The sequence below is a fragment of the Cydia strobilella genome, chromosome Z (assembly GCF_947568885.1).
Source record: "Cydia strobilella chromosome Z, ilCydStro3.1, whole genome shotgun sequence".
NCBI lineage: Eukaryota > Metazoa > Arthropoda > Insecta > Lepidoptera > Tortricidae > Cydia > Cydia strobilella.
In genome coordinates, this window is record NC_086068.1 from 44,375,354 (window position 1) to 44,395,914 (window position 20,561).

At 37.3% G+C, this 20,561-nt stretch overlaps 1 protein-coding gene across 1 annotated transcript in view; it reads right to left on the bottom strand.

Moving 5' to 3' along the window:
• Nucleotides 1-20,561, bottom strand: part of LOC134754062 (GRIP and coiled-coil domain-containing protein 2) — a 53,156-nt gene that overhangs the window by 3,546 nt on the left and 29,049 nt on the right. Inside the window, exons 11-14 of the mRNA XM_063690133.1 lie at nt 19,873-20,097; nt 19,054-19,256; nt 4,553-4,709; nt 647-755 (exon numbers count right to left, since the gene is read on the bottom strand). Coding sequence (XP_063546203.1) covers nt 647-755; nt 4,553-4,709; nt 19,054-19,256; nt 19,873-20,097 — 694 coding nt within the window. The remainder of the gene's footprint in view (nt 1-646; nt 756-4,552; nt 4,710-19,053; nt 19,257-19,872; nt 20,098-20,561) is intronic.

Below are 20,561 nucleotides of genomic sequence, written 5' to 3' on the forward strand. Positions count from 1 at the left end.
CTATATATTTTAAAATTACAAAAAAAATATATTTGAGATTCTCACAATGAGCTCTTTCATTTGATATGTAACGCAATATAGTTTGAAAAACTTTAATTTAAAATTTTCTCATTTACCCCCCAAAAGTGGCCCCCATGTATAAAATTCATTTGTTTACGTTACATGTCCGTCTTTGGGTCGCAAACTTACATATGTGTACCAAATTTCAACTTAATTGGTCCAGTAGTTTCGGAGAAAATAGGCTGTGACAGACGGACAGACAGACAGACGCACGAGTGATCCTATAAGGGTTCCGTTTTTTCCTTTTGAGGTACGGAACCCTAAAAATAAGCTATAGGGTATTTCTTAAACAAAGGCTTGTACTGTTATAGGGTAGTATATTATAGGCATTGTGTTATGCTTTTATCTATAGTGAAAAAAAAAAAACTTTTAGTTAGATACTTGAATACCACGCCGTACAGAGCCACCTACATTAGCTGCCAAATTCGAAACACGAATGTCTTAGACTTTACACATCGTATACAATCAATAAATGTTCGATATGAATTACCTAGTAATGCCCTTGCCGGGATTCGAACCCAGGGCCATCAGTCGTAGGCAGGATTTTTACCAGCTAGCGTAAACAGTACAAGACAAGTAATGGTACCTTTAGCAACTGCCTGAATCTTGCTCGTCTCGTCATTAGTCAGCGACAGGATCTTTTGCAGCACGGGCACCAGCCGACTGCGCTCGTCACCCGGAGGTAGCGTCAGGAACTAAACATACGACACTATTTTAATAACAACAGTAGATAGTATTATAAGTTAGAGCTAAACACAATACAACATTCTTTATTCCACACCCCAATCAACGAAAAAGAGCGATTTGTTCTGATTCTGATCATAATTACATCGTACATATGTATAAACTGAATTGAGACTCATTAAGGCTACAGGCGTAGCTAGAGACCCATTTCGTTTATGTGTTCTTTACAATGTATTGCAAGAAAGGCACCTGACGGCTTTTCAGTCGTGAAGACTTGCGACTCTTGGTAATGGTGGTGATTATCGTTTTATAGTGGTTATTTTATTTTGGTCATAGGTGGTGTTAGTCACACGGTAGCAAAATTATTTTCGTCTTAGGCGTTTACACTAAAAGCCCTCACTACGCTCAAGATCTTATTTTAGAATAGTTCGCTTAAGAGTCCCCGGCAAGCTCGGCCGAATTGCACCTTTCCATATAAACGTAGTTCCGATCTCATTTTAAAACTACGTGTTGGATTGTAATGAAGCTTTGCACATACAGTGACATGAGGTATATCTAGGTCTGAAATTAGTTCATATAACATTTAAAACTTTCGCGGTTTGAACACATATTAAATCGCATTCATATAGTTCATATAGCTCCATTTTATAAAACAAACGAACTAGAGCAAAAACAAGTTTTATATGAAAACTTTAAATCAGCTTTATTTTTTTAACAATGGTATCTCAAGCTACATAAACTAATTACAGATATAGATATGATATACCTTATCCTACAGTATAAAGTTTCAGAGCAATCTAGCCAGTCGTTTTAAAATTAAGAGTGGCACTACGTTTGTATGGAGATCCGAGCTTGCCGGAGACCCTTAATTCAGGATTCAATGTATGTCCTATTCGTAAATCATTTTGCTTCCTTGTGACACTATCTCCTATGGTGGCGTGGCTCCTATTAAAAATGCATGGGTGTATGATGTACGGCTGACCAAAGGAACAGACTAAAGGAATGGCAAGCGCGAATATTACTGGATGGAACATACAGGGTGTCCCATAAATGACACGTTACAGTGACACTGGAGGTAGACCAGGTCGAGAGAACCCAAACCAACATAACATGACCCCAGTAAAAGTGGCACGGTTTTCAAGCCTCGAAGACACGCCGCCGTATTTCCTCTTGGGACCTTATTGGCTTGGAGTAAACTTTATCTTTTAAGCATCCCCAATAAAAAATATCCAATGGGTTTAGGTCCGGGGAACGCGGCGGTCATGCCTCTGGTCCCAATCGGACGATCCATCTTCTTGGGAAATTGGGAATGTCCGTGTGAGGTGGTCGTGAACATCGCGAGCGTAGTATGCTGGGCAGCCATCTTGCTAGAACCACATCCTCTGTCTGAGTGCGAGCGGTGAGCTGCAAATAATTTCTCCCCGGACCTAAACCCATTGGATATTTTTTATTGGGGATGCTTAAAGGATAAAGTTTACTCCAAGCCAATAAGGTCCCAAGAGGAACTACGGCGGCGTGTTCGAGGCAGCACGAAGCATATCCGAAATTAAGAAAATTTTACAAGACGATGCCAAGCGTGCATACGAGCCGGGGGAAAACAATTCGATCATCTATTACTACTTTTGTGTATCTTCGTATTTATAGGCAGTGCCGAACAAGCCCTGTTTCTACTTGTTATCAATATCAGTATGTTATAATTAATGGAACTATAGGCCTTATTGTATATCTACAAGTTTAAACTTATCTGTATGTCACTTTTTTTTCAAAAAAAAATTAAAAAAAAAACTACTGCAAAATCCTTTTAATAAAGCAATTAAACTTCAACCTGTATTTTATTTACTTTGAACCCCTTTCTCAACTCAATGATATGCCTAAAAAGGGAGATAAGCATTTTCCATCTCTTTCTTTTAGGCATTCGGCAAATACTAAATGGGCGTTTTATTATTTCTGTATCCAGAATGAGATATCTTAACATAAATCGTTATTTTTACTAAGCATAGCAACGGATTGCAGATTTCCTAGTTTTAATTTATTTCTTATGAGGCATTAGAAAGATGACAATAATTCCTATTTTAAATATTACAGGAAGGTACATGTATCATACCATTTTTGAATCTGCATAACATGCTCAATATCTTGACGTTATTTGCTAATTACTTTTCTAGTAATTTTTTTTCACGACAGGTGGTCAAAGTCGAAATTAATCTTTCGCTGTGAATTTAATTCAAGTTTAAACCAGTCCTTTTTTACATTTCACTTTGTTTATCAATGAAATACCTCTTTTGTTATCTTAATTAACTATTCATGACGCCGTACACATAAAAAAACTAACTTCGAGACCTTTCCGAGTGCACACTGGCACTAACAATGTTAAAAACTGTGAAAATAAATGAAAAAACTTAATTTGGCAATAACTTAAAAACCGTGCCACTTTTACTGGGGTCATATTAAGTTGGTTTAGTCCGTCTTGGCCTGGTCGACCTCCAGTGTCACTGTGACGTGTCACTGATGGGACACCCTGTATACAATAAAGACGGCACATTAGATACCAATTTTGTCATACGCAAAGAGTGCGCACCAGACACGCGTAGGCTGCGTTTCGACCTTTCGACCAGATGTGCGAGGATGCGTTGCGAGGGATGTGTTAAGATAAGAACTAATAGAATCACTTCATTTGTTTTCCTCGCTTAGCGTACAGTGATTCTATCGGTTCTTATCTTAACCATAGAGTAACTTATACTAGAGCGGTACTGTCATAGTAAATTTTGTAACCCCAGTAAATTCACTGCCATCTGTCGACACACTTTAAAACTAAAAATGAAGATTTATAAAAATACGATAGAATGTATTTAAATATAGATAAAAAAAATTTTTTAATTTCCATTAATTATTTTTATGATTTTGACCCATGTTCTTTCACTGATATGCGTTAAAATTGTTAAATAACAAACGAAACCGTCAACGCCATCTATACGACTGTAGGCCAAAACTAGTAGCGCCCTCTGAACGAGAATCAAATTTTCTTGATTTTCGAGGCACGTTTTTTCCTTAGACTGTATCTATCTATTACGGAGTTATATCTATCTTTGTCTTAACACATCCCTCGCAATGCATCCTCGCACATCTCTGCTCTAAACGCACCCTTAACCGCCGTCAAACGGGTAGTGATTGGTTACATTAAACTAGTACTTAGGCGAAATGAGTAATGTATATCTTCTAAATAATTATTTTCTCATTACAAGAATGCTACATTATCAATTTATCATTTACATCCATTAACGAGGTTGACCAACTTGATTCCATTCATTTTCTAGCGATTAACGTACAGTAGCGGCAAAAAATCTATCATATTGCTATTGTTATGCAAGCAATTAATTCGAAAATTCGGAAAATTAGACTATATCATATAAGTACACAATGATTGTATCATCATCACGACCAAATATATATATACTTACGTCCTACTGCACGTGGCAACAGGCAGCCACGTTAGCAAAATGCGGATTGGGGACTTCACACACGCCAATTAATGGATGTTATAAGTTATAAATATTGAATTTCTTATTTGAAAACAATCAAAAGCGAATCTTCCCAACAATAAACAATAAATTTTAACAATAATATGTAAACTTCGTTTTTTTCCTCGCAAGTGTGTTGAAAAACGTCGTATGAAACGCGTGTGCATTGGTCATTACACACATCGGCTTTCTCACAATACAATATCGCCTCGTGTCTAATGACCAAAGTAGCACACTTGTGTACTATTGAAGAGCTCCATCTACAATCAGTTTTGACGGGGCCCCCATACCTTGAGCGTGACGTTCTTCATGTACTCGGCGTTGTGCGCGGAGTTGCCGGCGGCGCCGCGCACGCGCCGCAGCTCGCCCTTCAGCAGCTCGCTGAGCTGCGCCATGCGCGCGCACTCCCGCTCCGACTCCGCCAGCAGGACGGTCACGTGTTTCATTCTACCAATACGTATTCATAGTATCAGATACCCTTTTTCTTGGCAAATTAAAAAATCCTATGTTCAAGCCTCGCAGCACCAAAGAGAACAAACATAATAGGGTAGTTGACAAATTTTTATTAATGAATGAATTTATTGATTACAGATAACATTAGGTCTACATATAGGTTTTGAACTTAATCTACTTAATCTACATGTTAGTTTACTAATAATAAATATATAAAAATAATTTGGTCTTCTGGCTTATTTTGCACATCAGAGGACAATCAAACTTATTGGCTACTATGCTTAAAATGCTGTTGCCATTCCCGCGCACCCTATCAAGCAGCGAGGCAGTTTTCTTGCGCCAGACGGCACCGAAGCCGTCTGTGCGCGCCTCCGCAAACATGAATGACGCGCTGCAGCTCAACAGCATCCTAAACGCATTATTGTATTGGATGCGCAGGGCATTGTAATTAATGGTATCAGTCGATCAGGTTTGTTTTTACGCCGCACTTTACTGACGAAACGCTCCTATCAAAAAGGCAATACATCGTGACGTCACAATGTAACGTCGCTATTGCTTACAAGCCGTTTCGATGTATGGAAAACAAGGAAATTGCGATTTTGTCGGTGAAATGTTGCGTTTATGTAAACCTATTGTTGCTATACAATATTATTTTTAATAAAATGTAAGGAATCGAATGATACCATTATTTTTTCCTTTTTGAATGTTTAAAAAACTTTTTGAAACTTTGAGGCCTTGTATTTCTTTATTATTCCTATTTTTTTTTAATTTAATGTGATAATGCTCATTTTCAATCTATTTACATAACTAGATTTAGTTACAAATTTCAACATGTGTAACAACCCTAATATGTATCTGTAAGATACGTTGACAAGATAAAACCTGAAATAAAACTATGAAAACGGATTATATCGCGTATATTGAATTTATAATACATCCCGACGTTTCGAACTCTTTACAGCGTTCGTGGTCAACGGGTGACTGAGGAAAAATTACAAATTTTGAGGAAATTTTTTTCTCAGTCACCCGTTGACCACGAACGCTGTAAAGAGTTCGAAACGTCGGGATGTATAGGTATTATAAATTCAATATACGCGATATAATCCGTTTTCATAGTTTTATTTCATGAGTAACTATCGCGGTAACCGAAGACAATATTAAGATAAAACCTGTAAAAAAATTAAAAACCGTCTTCAAAAAAGATAAAATAAAATATTATCCCTTTAGTATGCAAAGTCGGTACCAAACCGACAGGATGTAAAAAGACGGCTGCCAAAAAAAATCCGGCCAAGTGCGAGTCGGACTCGCGTTCCAAGGGTTCCGTACATTACACAATTTAAACAATGTAGTTTTATGTGAAATGTCTTTAAAAAACAAGTTTTGAGGAATTTTTTTTCTCAGTCACCCGTTGACCACGAACGCTGTAAAGAGTTCGAAACGTCGGGATGTATTATAAATTCAATATACGCGATATAATCCGTTTTCATAGTTTTATTTCATGAGTAACTATCGCGGTAACCGAAGACAATATTAAGATAAAACCTGTAAAAAAATTAAAAACCGTCTTCAAAAAAGATAAAAACCGACAGGATGTAAAAAGACGGCTGCCAAAAAAAAAACCGGCCAAGTGCGAGTCGGACTCGCGTTCCAAGGGTTCCGTACATTACACAATTTAAACAATGTATTTTTATGTGAAATGTCTTTAAAAAACCCGTAGGGGTCAGATCAAAAACTAAGTATTAAGTCCGACTCACGCTTGACTGCACATTTCTAATAGGTTTTCCGGTGAGCTATAGGTAAAGATCTATTTTGTGTATTTTTTTCAAAATTTTTAACCCAGTAGTTTCGGAGATAAAGGGGGGGAATGGTCATTTTTTGCCTATTTTCTTGAATAACTTCTAAACTGAAGTCTTAAATGAACTGAAATCTTAAAATTATAAAAAAATATATATTTGAGTTTCTCACAATAAGCCCATTTCATTTGATATGTAACACGATATAGTTTGAAAACTTTATTTTTTTAAATTAATTTTTAACAAGCAGAAACGTCTGCGATCGATGCTATTAAGCTTAGAATAAATTTAAAAGTGGAAAAATTACTGCCTTGGGTGAGACTTGAACTCACGGCCTCTGGATCGATACTCCAGCCCTCTGCCAACTGAGCCACCAAGACCTCATCCATAGTCAGCAAATCTTCCCACTATTTATATGGGTCTAGGGGACCCTAGCGACATCTACCGTAAGAGTGTTACACTTCATTGTTTAATAGCATCGATCGCAGACGTTTCTGATTGTTAAAAATTAATTTAGAATGGGTAGCACATCGTAACTGGTGAATTTCCAATATGACTTGGAACTACGGTGGCCGTTTAAGAAGTGTAGGCAGTAATTTTTCCACTTTTAAATTTATTTATTTTATTTTCTCATTTACCCCCCAAAAGTGGCCCCCGTGTTTAAAATTAATTTGTTTACGTTACATGTCCATCTTTGGGTCACAAACTTACATATGTGTACCAAATTTCAACTTGATTGGTCCAGTAGTTCCGGAGAAAATAGACTGTGACAGACGGACGGACAGACAGACAGACAGACAGATAGACAGGCAGATAGACAGACAGACAGACGCACGAGTGAACCTATAAGGGTTCCGTTTTTTGCTTTTGAGGTACGGAACCCTAAAAAGTACTAACACTGTTAAAACTTTAAGTCCGATGGCACTAAACGTAACGTCACCAACTCACTATATTTACGTCAAACGAGAATAATGATCGAATCATGAACGATTGGAGTCGCTTTGGTACAGAAAAACCAAAGTAACGAATAAAACAAATACACTTCTTTAAGTTTAAACTACCGCGGCTATTACACATTATAACTAACGTACTTACACGGGTTGTTGTCACGGTTTTAAATTTTATCGGGAGCTCAAGTAAAATTAAACCATGGTAAGAACCCGTATACGTTAGTTATAATAAAACAAATTATTTTTTTAATAAGTAAGTATTTAACTAAATTACATCTTTAAATTCTAATTTCCTTGATATCAATTAAACTTATAGGAATTGAAATATTGATCCTAGCGAAAAAGTACCTTTTTAACCGACTTCAAGATTTCAAAGGAGGAGGTTCTCAATTCGGTTGTTTTTTTTTTTTTTAATGTTTGTTACTTCATAACTCCGTCATTTCTGGACCGATTTTGAAAATTCTTTTTTGATTGTGAGTATATACATACAGATTGGTCCCGTTTTTGTCAAAAAGCAGTTCTGATGATGGGATCCATGAGGAATCGAGGGAACTCCTCAAATGTTAAAGGCATACATATAGTGATTTTAGTATTTTCATCAACAAATCAAGCACTAACATTTAAAAAAGTGACAATTGATGAAGTGGAACTGCTGATGATGATCAGATCGGAACTCTTCAATGACGCATAGTTCACGTTTGGCGATTTGTCCTCTTCGTTATGTTTGTTAAGCAAGTTAGGTTTTCAAGAAACATTTTTGTCAAGCTCGAGTTCTGATGATGGGATCCATGAGGAATCGAGGGAACTCCTCAAATGTGAAAGGCATAAATATAGTGATTTTTGTATTTTTATGTACAAATCCAGCACTTCCACTTTAAAAAGTGACATTTAATGAAGTGGAACTGCTGATGATGATCAGAATGGAACTCTTTAATGACGCATAGTTTACGTTTGGCGATTTGTCCTCTTCTTTATGTTTGTTAAGCAACTTAAGTTTTTAAGACATATTTTTGTCAAGCTCGAGTTCTGATGATGAGACCCACGAGGAACCGAGGGAACTCCTCAAATGTGAAAGGCATACATATAGTGATTTTTGTATTTTCATCAACAAATCCAGCATTTACATTTAAAAAAGTGACATTTGATGAAGTGGAAACTGCTGATAATGATCAGAATGGAACTCTTCAATGACACATAGTTCACGTTTGGCTATTTGTTCTCTTCCTTATGGACCCAGACCTAAACTTGGACCCGGACTCGGACCCGGGTCTGAACATGGACCCCAACTCGGACCCGGACCCGGACTGAACTCTGACCCAAACTTGGACCCGGACAGCCGGACACAGACCCAGACTCTGATCCGGACCCAGACCCGGACCCGGACCCGGAAATGCTACTAGATAAGTGGGTTAGGTGGGTGATTGGGTTTTGAACTGCGATTCTCACAGAACAGAACTGCTATCAGAAAAGTAGGTTAGGTTAGAGCTGTGACCCTTACAGAAACGAAATGCTATCAGAAAAGTAGGTTAGGTTAGGTTAGAACTGCGACCCTTACAGTAACGATATGCTACTAGAAAAGTGGGTGGTTTAACCTCCTTTTCTACATTATTAGGCAAATGATGCTGTCTTTTTCATGTCATTGTCTGGAATCTAAGAGTGCACCATCAACAATAAGTGAACTTTCAGCGGCATCCCCCATTGAAGTCGGAAAATTATTTGTAGAAAATTTTATGTAGAATACTTATGTAGTAGAACATTTCTTGCTACGGGCCACCGTTTAAAAATTATTTACGAAAAACTATAAAAAGGTACCCTAAAACCCCCTACCCGTTAGCTTCGCCCTCACCCTCGGGTACTTTTAGTATCTTGTTTAATACACCATTCCCTACAACTATGCCAAAATTTGCTTATACACGAATTATTTCCCCTGTATTTCTTTCGTTTGGTGGCCTATTACTGGTCGTGCATATGTCGGAGGTACTCGTAGTAGTAGGGTAAGTATGTATGTATTTATGCTACCGTAAATAGGATTACTTTTACTTATAACTCTGTTCTCGTGTAAGTGACTTGTATGTCTTTTATGAGAATAAATATCTTTAAACGTAAACCTATGTAAGAAAAATAAAAACAACAAATTTGTACCAAAAAAGGGAAAAAATGCATGAAAGAAGCATTATAACATTATAATCATACTTTGAAAAAGCCAAATTCAGTGTTTTTGTGAACATTTTTAATCTTTGACTTTGGCCATAGTTCCATTTGTATGAAAATCATCACCGCCACGCGCTATAAATTATTATTTTTTACAAAAAAATGTATGAATGCCTCCTTGGAAATGATGTATTCCAGAATGAATAATAATGAGGCAGGACATGAAGACCGTTGTACATTAGAATAACATCTCGGTAACTCATGACCAACAATAAATATTTAGATTGATTGATTGATTGATAAATGGGCAACATTGTCCAATTTTTTATTTAGTGTAAATTGCCACACTATGATTGTAACAGCCAAAAATGTCACAAAAATGTACATAACATTTTTATTTTTGCACAAAAATCATTTTTTTGTATGAAAAGGTATAACAATTATTTCAAAAATGAATTCCTCGTCCTTAAATTATCCGAAAATGATATATAACTTGCCCTAGATGCTAAGATCTGGACGAATTAGACCTGGGGAGTCGACCCGTACTTCGGAAAGGTGTCAATGTTGATACCATAAATGAATTCAGCACCCCCGATTTATACGAAAACGTTACCAAACCCGGCCTAGCAGCTTCACTGATATAGATAATCAAGATAAGAATGAGAGCCCTAAATAAACCTTCAAGCGCGGATATCTCAAAAACTATACAAGATATCGAAAAACTTGACTGAATAAAACTTGTAACAAATTAAATCTCTTTTCCCCTCACTAGCTCGGAAAGCCGTCTTTTATCCTTTAAAACAAGCGGGGAAAAACGGATTTTATCCACTAGTGGGGAAAGTAATTTGACCTTGGATGGAGCGTGTTTAAATAGCTTGACAGATAACAAAACGTAAAACGCTCATAATAATGGTTTCGTTCGATATTAATTATCATTAAATAAATGGTTTGAGAATCTAATAAAAAATACCAAATTTAGCTTTATTTAATAATTTTAAGTCATAAACCTTAAAATTCCATAAGAAACGTTAGATTTTTATGATGTTAAATATAACTATGAACGCACAAGTTGAGTCGATGCAATTTCAAAACGCATCGTTGACATTTCATACGTCAGAACAGAAATGTCAACATTGTCAACAAAATTTTTACTTAAAAACACTTACTTACTTAGGAAAATTAGTATTAAATTTTTACTTAAAATAAATGTGAAAAAGGGGTTAATGTACTGAGATCATTGTCTGGTGCTTGGTGGGGCTCCCATCCCTTCTCACAAAAGCTACTATACAATGCTATTATAAGAAGTCACTTCGATTATGGTTCTTTTTTATTGGAGCCTTGCAATAAGGCTGCGCTATCCCTTCTTGATAAAATTCAATCGAAGTGCCTTCGAATTGTTTGCGGAGCCATGCGTTCTTCTCCTACTAACGCTCTCCAGGTGGAATGTCTAGACCCCCCATTAAGTTTGCGGAGACAATTCCTGTCTGATCGCTTCTATTTCAGGGCAGCCCAGCTTTCAAACCATCCGCTTCTTTTTCATCTAAATAACCTGGTAAACATTATCCCTACTTCTGATTATTGGACTAATAAAGAACTTCCTTGTCTCATCAAAAGCTTTCAAAAATTATCTGACGCAACACCTATGTGGACCTTTCCTGTTAATCCAGTGTTCCTAATTGATTATGATGCTCTTTTGTTTCGTCCAAATATTATCTTTTCTCTTGGTATAAAAAAAAATACTTCTGGTGCTAATAATGTCTTTTTACAACTCATTGAGGAAAAGTGGCAGAATTTCCTTACAATATTTACAGATGCCTCGAAACTCTCAACTGACCTTGCTGTTGGCTCTGCGGTTTGGATTCCGCGTTATAAAATTATATTAAGTTTCAAAAGCCCTCCTACCACATCGGTGTTCACAGGGGAAGCAATATCTATCTTTGAAGCTGTTTCATTCATTCAGTCTCACAAAGTCCCGAAAGCAATAATATTATCTGACTCCCTTAGCTGTCTTCAAGATTTACATAAGTTTCCACTTCGCTCCAGGGATAATCTTTTTATCATCCTTAAGACTAGACAGTCCCTATACCAATGTTCTCTACTTGGGCTTGAAGTTGTTCTTGCTTGGATCCCTAGTCATAGTGAAATTGATGGTAATGAGCATGCAGATGCCTGTGCTAAACAGGCGATTGAAATTGGTTGCTCTTCCTCTTATTCCAAGTGCTATATGCAGGACCTCCGCAACTCTGCTAAAGCAGATCTTGTCAGACAGTGGACTGAAGAGTGGGAGATAACTAGCAAATAATTCTATATATTCTTGTCTTGAATATTCTTGTCAGACCTTGGTTTTTCAAATACCATAAGATTCACAAGTCAGTTACCTCCTCTATTATTCGTCTTCGACTTGGCCACAATACTTCCCCTGCTTGGCTAGCTAAAATCCATATTCTAGATCATTCATTATGTGAATGCGGCCTGGAGGAAGGCACCCTTGATCACATCTTCTTCAACTGTCTAAATACTCATGCCAGTTTTTATGATTTTCTTCCTGACTATATTCAACGTCCTGTTAACATAAACCATATCCTTACTTTGGTTAACACTACCTTTGTTTATGTCCTTGCTAAGTTTATGAAAGATTTTAATATCAAGCTTTAGCTCCTTTTAAAAGTTTTTACCTGTTTGTTTACCCAAACTTTCCTGTAATGTTCCTTTAAAAATAAAAAATAAAACCTGATCCTGGCAGTTGGCTCATTACTTTCTATAGTTTCTATTGGTTTTTCTGGCAGTCCATTTTTTCTATTTTTATTCCTATAGTAGTTTAGATTCTTCAACCGATCAAGCATCTACACGGACTGGATCAAGTTCTGATACTGAAATTCTGCTCCCACAACCTTGATGCTGGCAAAATTGTCCCAATGGACAGATGCCATAAGAACCAAAAACTGAACTGAACACTTCTCACCGACTCACGTAACAATCAGAATTTCCAGTGTTTGCTGTTATAATATCGTAAAAAAAAAGTGATTCCAGTGATGAAGATGATCTAACGTCTGTGGATGTTGCACTTTCCTCGCTATAGTGAGGGAAAAAGTTTTGTGTTACACACGGGTGCAAATGTATTTTACTTCTCGTGTGTTGAAGCACTCGCTCCGCTCAGGATTCTATTTTAGAACCACTCGCTTCGCTCGTGGTTCAACTATAGAGTCCTTTCGGTTGCTCGTGTTTCAATTCCACACACGCGGGTAAAATACAGCTTTGCACCCTTGTATAACAAATAACTATTTCACTTTGTATAAGTGGCCAAGTTGCTCAGAAAAACTGAAAAAATTAACCTTCAAACACCCCTCTCCCCCTCAGCACGAGGGTTACGGTCAAGGACTTTTGATATGTTCATGAATTTCGATTTTCTTGTTTTGTGATAGACCCTCAGATTGTGGTAGTGGCGCCCTATACAAAAAGAAGTATTGACCTCACAGCGACTGATTTTTGTTCCCTTCTTTGGTACTAACAAAATAATTTATTCAAAACCATGAAATTACGACCAGATTACATAAAATCTGTAATGCTATCCAAATAACTAACCTAAAGAAATATATTCCATTATTTTTCAATTTTTTATCGGTGTTACTTTTATCGCACTTAAACTATCGTGAGACATATTTCAAAATATTTATCAGTACGGTTTTTACACACTATTTTTTTTTGGCAGTGCACGACGTACAACTATAGTTGTGCCGTTCCCGGTAACATTACCCATTTAGTATGGGGAATGTTACCGAGCGAGAAATTTCCCCATACAAAATGGGGAATGTTACCGGGAACGGCACAACTCTACGTACAACCGCCGCGGACACTCGTGGCTGAGGATGGATTCCCAAAGAATCCGAAACATGTCGCCAAAAGCGACTAAAAATAATAGTGAGTAAAAACCGTACTGATAAATATTTTGTTACTTTTAGTCTAGACAAAAAAAAACAAAATCGCTCTCCTTCTTGATTCGACTGGCAAATCATGTTACTTTTTGGCAACCGGATTTTTTAACCTAATTTGACCCCGCTGAATCCGAATTTCCAGGTTGCCCTATCGAAATCTTGACCGGAAGTGAGATATTCAAGATGGCGGCCATTATTGCCCTACATAGCGACCCTAATGGGTGAATTGCAGAAAATATGTACCTTTTGGATTTCGTTACTAAAATGAGAATAAACGAAACTGATAATTGCTGTAACGAAACTGATAACGTAAGGCGTAGGTCACATGGAAAAAAATCTGTAACCCGGTTTCATAAAAATAGAAAATGATTAATAATGAAACATTACAATTCCAATCAACAATATTTATTATAAATTTATTATAAATTTAAAAGTTTAATCGTATTTTGTTTTAAATTAAGTAGGTAGGTAGGACACAAAGTTTTACTGTATGGACTAAGCCTTATATTTTATCAGTTTCGTTACGTAACGAAAAATAACGAAACTGAGAAGGATATATGAGAAATCATACCTTCAAAAAATATTTATCGTCAAACGTGTCATATATTGTTTTAAAACCTTCTAAATTTGTAAGAAGCAGAGTAAGAACAATCGTTTATGAATAAAACTGTGTACGAATATCAAACTATTACATGGGAAACTCGCCGTTAATCACCCTGAGATTTTTAAACCACTAACCAGGCATCCACCCATAAGCCACTTCGTTGAAAAAACAAAATGGCTGTCGCTGTGTTTAACGTTTTGACAGTTGTGCCATGGTGTTGCCAGAATAATGAGAAGTAATTCTATTAACATTTTAAACAATTTTTGGGATTAATCCTCCGTAACTAACCCTGAGTAACGAAAGTTCTATAAGTTGGGACAATATGTATTAATACCAAAATGACATATTATTCCTAATAAAAGGAAATATATTCGTACTGACATAAAGAAAAACTTATAAGAACTGAATAATTTACAATTAAACTTTTAAGAAACTATTATGAATCGTAAGCGTAACAAACTTCCTCGATAGAAATACGCTCGACATTGGGACATGATTATATTGTTGTGTAGTTACTGCATGCATCACAGAAAAATAAATAAAGAAAAGCTATAATTGTTAGGTGGTTTTTATCTGAATCAAAAGGATCACTTTTATTAAATTAACATAACTCCGATGTCTCTTAATCTCAAAATATATTTTTAAATCCTCCGTGTTTTCACGGAACACTAAATACGCTAAAAGGTACATATTTTCTGCAATTCACCCTTTTGAGTTCCTTGTATGGAGACCTATATTTTTTTTTTATAATTTTTATTGCAAGAAATAACAGTTGAAATAACACGTATATTCTGAAAATTTTGAGTATCTCTTTGGTATGGTTCAAAATATACAGTCCTTTAAAGGTGGAAAATATCATCGTTAGCGCCGCACCGCAATACGAATTTCCAGTTGTAAGGCCTCGTTATGTTACAAAACTCACTCGAAGGGCTTTAATTATCTTTTATTTTTTGAATATATTTATTTATTTAAATACTTATTCAATGCTCTAAGAACAAATTAAATTATTTTCTATGAAAATATTTTAATTTGTGGTTTTTCAAGTAGACACCCTACTATTTAAACTATAAACTGAAATAAATGTCATATACGAAGGAAAAAAAAGAAAGAAGAAGAAAGAAAGAAGGACGTCAGTCAGAAGGTCGAACCATACTGTTCTACCTTAGAGATGGCCAGGAGGCGCCACAAGCCTTCGGGAATTGTCATATACTTGGAAATTTCGACCCATGCCACCGTGACCGGATAGCCGAGCGGTTCAGGCACCTGTCCGGTAAACAGGGTACGCTGGTTCGATTCCAGCTCTGGACACTGGAGGCTTTGGTCATTTTTTCCTTCGTATATGACATTTATTTCAACTTATTCAATGGTTGAATCTTTTAGCACGCATTTGAAACCTTTAATCTATGTCCGCGGAGTAAAACTTTTTTGCTGAAAAAAAGCGTCTAGTATGAGAAATATGAGAAAAGGTACGAATATTAAATGAATTTATCGTTTTATTAGGCAATTAATCGGGATTGTAATGTGTACACTGACACTTCAAAACCTAAAACCTTAAATATTGACAAAAAAAGTCTCAAATGTTCATGTTTCACGCACGATTTAGCTCCCTAAACCAAAAATTGTTATACGTACAAATGTTAAGGACTTGAAAGTAAGTTTGATTTTATTTTACCTATTTTATGTATTTTTAAACAGTTATTACTTTTATCTACGCGAATCAAATGCGTATTTCAATATATCTAAATATAGTTTGATTGTAATTAACTTAACACTTTAAACTTTCGCGTTTTGTACACGTAATTTAATGTCAGACATGGTGCCTCTACAAAACAGACGTAAAAAAACTGAACACTTACCACCTGAGGTGTCTGCGGTCTATACTTAGGATCAAGTGGCAGGAACATGTTTCCAACTCTGAGGTCTTGCTTAGTTCCGAAATGTATGGCATGGAGGCCATACTAATGCAGCGGCAGCTCAGATGGTGTGGGCACGTCCTTCGAATGGATGACCACCGCTTGCCTAAAGCTGTTCTCTACTCTGAGTTGGCGGTGGGTAAGAGGAAGCACGGTGGTCAGCACCTGCGCTACAAGGACGTGCTCAAACGGCATCTAAGCGCTTGCGCCATCGACCCTGAGAGTTGGGAGGAGCTTGCTGGAAGAAGGTCATCTTGGCGTTCTACTATCCATAACGGTGTCAAAATATTTGAAGATAACCGCCTCACCAGCCTAGACATAAAACGCCAGTTGCGGAAAGAAAAGCCTAAGCCCTACGTGTACACGTTCAACGCAGCTGGCCAACTTTATTGTCACGCGTGCAATAGAACATTTAAGAACAAGTTCGGCCTGGCCAGCCACATTAGGGCTCACGCTAGACAACGTCCATAATGTTTATTTGGGGTCGCCGTCATCGAAAACGATGAGGAGGACTATATATATGTCATTAACTGTCCGAATGCTGGGCAACTTTGAGGAAGCACGAGCAAAAGCTCCACACAGCAGAGATGAAAATGCTCCGGTGGGCAGGAGGCGTGACGCGCTTAGATAAAGTGCGGAACGAATATGTAAGAGGTTCCTTCAAAGTTGCACCAATAGCCGAGAAGGTCAAGGAGGGGCGACTAAGATGGTACGGGCACGTCATGAGGCGAGACGATAGCCACCCCGTAAAAACAGTGCTGGACATTAATAGCACGCAGCGACCAAGAGGCAGAGGCAGACCGCCCGCCACTTGGTGGTACACCGTCGAGAGGGACCTAAAAACTCAGAATATCCCATTGTTGACAACCCAGGACAGACTGGCCTGGCGCAAGCGCACAAGAAGGCCCGACCCCAAATGAAGTTGGGATTAAGGGCAGGAAGAAGAAGATATATAATGTCATTAACGGGTCTAACGCGATTAAATTTCATTATTTTACCTTTTTTCCGACGTTTCGGTTAGGTTGCACTAGCTGCTGTGGTCACGGAAGACTGACGTCCCAGCAAAATGTCAATTGAGATATTGGTAAACAACACTAAACTACCCGACATTAGTTTATATAAATGTTCGGGTAAACAAATAAATTTATCTACCCGTTTCTGTTTCATGTAAAAAAAGTCAAAAAAGAAAAAAAAAGGAAAACAAGTAACAATGAAATTTTATCGCGTTAATGACATTAATTATGTAATTAACTTTCTTCCTTTCATATCGTTTTAAATATTGATCCAAGAGAAAAGTGTTTCGAATATTTTTTGTAGAAAATTGTATGTATAAATATTTATTTATAAGAACTTATTTAGCTATTGGCCGCCGTTTAAGTTATTTACGAAAACCTAAAAAAATAACCTTAGAATTGATTATAATTAACTTTCCCTCGTTTAATATCTCTCTGAATATTGATCCTATCGAAAAAAATTATGGAATCTTTCTTGTAGGCAATTTTATGCAGATTACTTATGTACCAGAATATTTTTTGCTATGCGCCACAGTTTACGAGTTATTTACAAAAACCTAAAAAAGGGACCTTAGAATTGAGTATAATTAACTTTCCCGCGTTAATATCTCTCAGAATATTGATCCATGCGAAAAATTGTATAGAATCTTTCTTGTAGGCAATTTTATGCAGATTACTTGTGTAGAAGAAATTTTTTTGCTACGCGCCACCGTTTACGAGTTATTTACGAAAACCTAAGAAAAACTTTTGTTAATCTTTCAAGGGCTGTATATTTGGAACCATAGCAGATGGGTACTCCAAACTTTCAGAAAATACATGTTATTATTACTGCTATTTTCTGCAATAATTATTATAAAAAAATATGGGTCTCCATACAAGGAACTCATCAGGGTCGGTAATTATGGCCGCCATTTTGAATATCTCACTTCCGGTCAAGATTTCGATCTAGCAACCGGCAAATTAGGATTCAGCGGGGTCAAATTAGGTTGAATAAGCCAAAAAGTAACATGATTTGCCAGTCGAAATCGATTTTGTCAAAAATTTGACCTGACTATTTTGGCATATTATTTTTACTGCACATTTTCGTCATTGTTGACAAGTTCAACCTTGTGCGTTCCAAACTGGTTCCAAACAAAAAAAAAAGAAAATGTACCGCGTGATTTGTTTCCACGGTACTTTTGTGGGCCATTATTTTCGGCTGATTGTGTATTTAGTTCTTTATATCTATGAGTATGACCAACAAGTAAAACCTTTACTTTTTTTAGGACCTTTTGGAGCACACATAAACTATTCGTAGAGAGATCAATTTTGAACTGTTAATTTGACAATCTATCACGACTTTCATGCCTTTCCAGCAGCTTTCCAGTGTTTCTGTTACCAAAAGCATATCTAAGTACTATTATTTTCAATGGCTGGATAAGTGGATACAATTTGTCTAATAGATATTTTTAAAGAAATTATCATCATTCCCAATTGATTATCATTCCCTCATTCCCAGGTTGATGATACTTCGTTTTTACACAGCACTAAATATAACTCCGCAGAAGTAGGCATGAGTAAGCAAGCAGATTTTTATCGGGCACTTAATGTATAATAATAATGAAATACCCTCAACAAGCAGGATTTGTATGTTTACTATTTACTGCAATATTTTACGGCGTAAAGTGCCGGATTTACAACTTCATTGAATACTTCTTTCTAATAAAATAAAGATTTATAATCGAACTTTGTAAAACACAATTGCACATTTTGTATATGAAAAAATCAATAAGAACACAACGATGACACATTATTAAAAGGAAACGGATGGACGGCAAGGAAAGGAGAGGAAGGGTCGTACTATATGAAAAGGAGTGTACATACAGGTTTTTAAAGGGCCGGGCGTGAGGCTGAGGGCGCCAGTGTCGGAGGCCTCGTCCTCAGGCAAGGCAACTTTGCTCTAGTCTAGTGCCATGTATCTGCCGTCACCAGTCGCTACTGACCTCTGCTGCTGCGAAAGCAGCTTGCGGCGCAGGTCCTGGATCTCCTGGTCGGGCGTGAGGCCGAGGGCCGCGGCGTCAGAGGCCTCGTCCTCGGGCACGCCCTCCTCCAGTAGCCGCTCCAGCGGCACCGGCGAACGCGCGCCTCCTTTCGCCCCTTCGCCTTTGTACTTCGATGGCGGTGGCGATGGCGCCGACTCTGATCCCTAGACAAACACTTATCATTACTAAAAGCAACTAAAAGGCATATTAAATTTCACAAGGGATTCTGTGATGAAGAGATAAAGACAGACTTCTGTATAAGTATCATATCAATAACTCTTTGGTTGTATTAAGCACGCGTTAAACGTAACCTTCGCAGCCCCTTTGGTCGCCCATTATAGAAATCAATAACATTCTGCGACTTTTGTTCTAGTTCAGCTAAACTAATCACCTTCAGGGGTCGGCAAGCTTTTGAAGAGAAGAGCGGACTGAAAAAGTGATCCTCAAAACGGATCGAACCATGTCTTGGATTATGGTGGCACTAAGGTTTAAAACGCACTGCGATTAATTTCTTGCGGTTTCAGAACGGCAAAAAGTATAACGTACGGCGTGCTTCATAAGCATAAGCGCACGCACTTGCAACTAAAACCGCAAGAAACTAGACTGAAAACGCAACAAAAATCCTGAAAATTAATCTCAGTGCGTTATAAACCTAAAGTTGATTTGACTAGTTTAAATCGTTAATTTTAAATTGTTTGGGTGCCTTTGGAGAGCCTCAATTGTAGGTCTAAAGAGCGTCATGCGGCTCACGAAAGCATGAGACAGTTAACAGGAACCAACCTCTCCTTCTTCTCTCGGTATCATGGACACATTGATGTCCATCTCCGAGTCGCTGTCGTCCTTGGGTATGACGGGCACATAGTTGCGGTTGTCGAGGTCGGGTAGCGGCAGCGGCGCGGTCTCCTGTGCGATCATCAGCTGGTTCCTCAGCTCGTCACACTCCGCGTGGTGCCGCGCCTCCATGTCTGCCATTTGCGTCTTGTAACATTGTGTGAGTGTTGATACCTGAAGATATACAGGTGTAAATAAACTTTTCTCAAACATGCTATGTAATATTGATATTACGTTCTTTATATTAGGCTGGGAAGTATCACGACTCCGGCGCGCCTAGACGAGGGGCCTGTAATGAAATTTCATACAAAGTTGCAGGCCTAGGCCGGGAAGTGGCTCTTTTTTAATTTCCATTTCACATATATTTGTGACACAGCATCATGGCATTCAGCCAAAAAAAAAACTATAACCAATATTTGCTTATGGTTCGGAATGACATTCTGCCAATACCATTTAAAAAAAAACAATAAACGATAATTAATATATTTTGCAGTTTTATTTGTATCGAATTTACAAAAATATATAAATAAAACATTATTAACAAATTCCAATAATATTGAATTGCAAATTTACCTACAAATACAGATTTAAAATATAGTTGGTCAAACCAGTTTGTCAGTAAAAAAGAACAAAAAAAC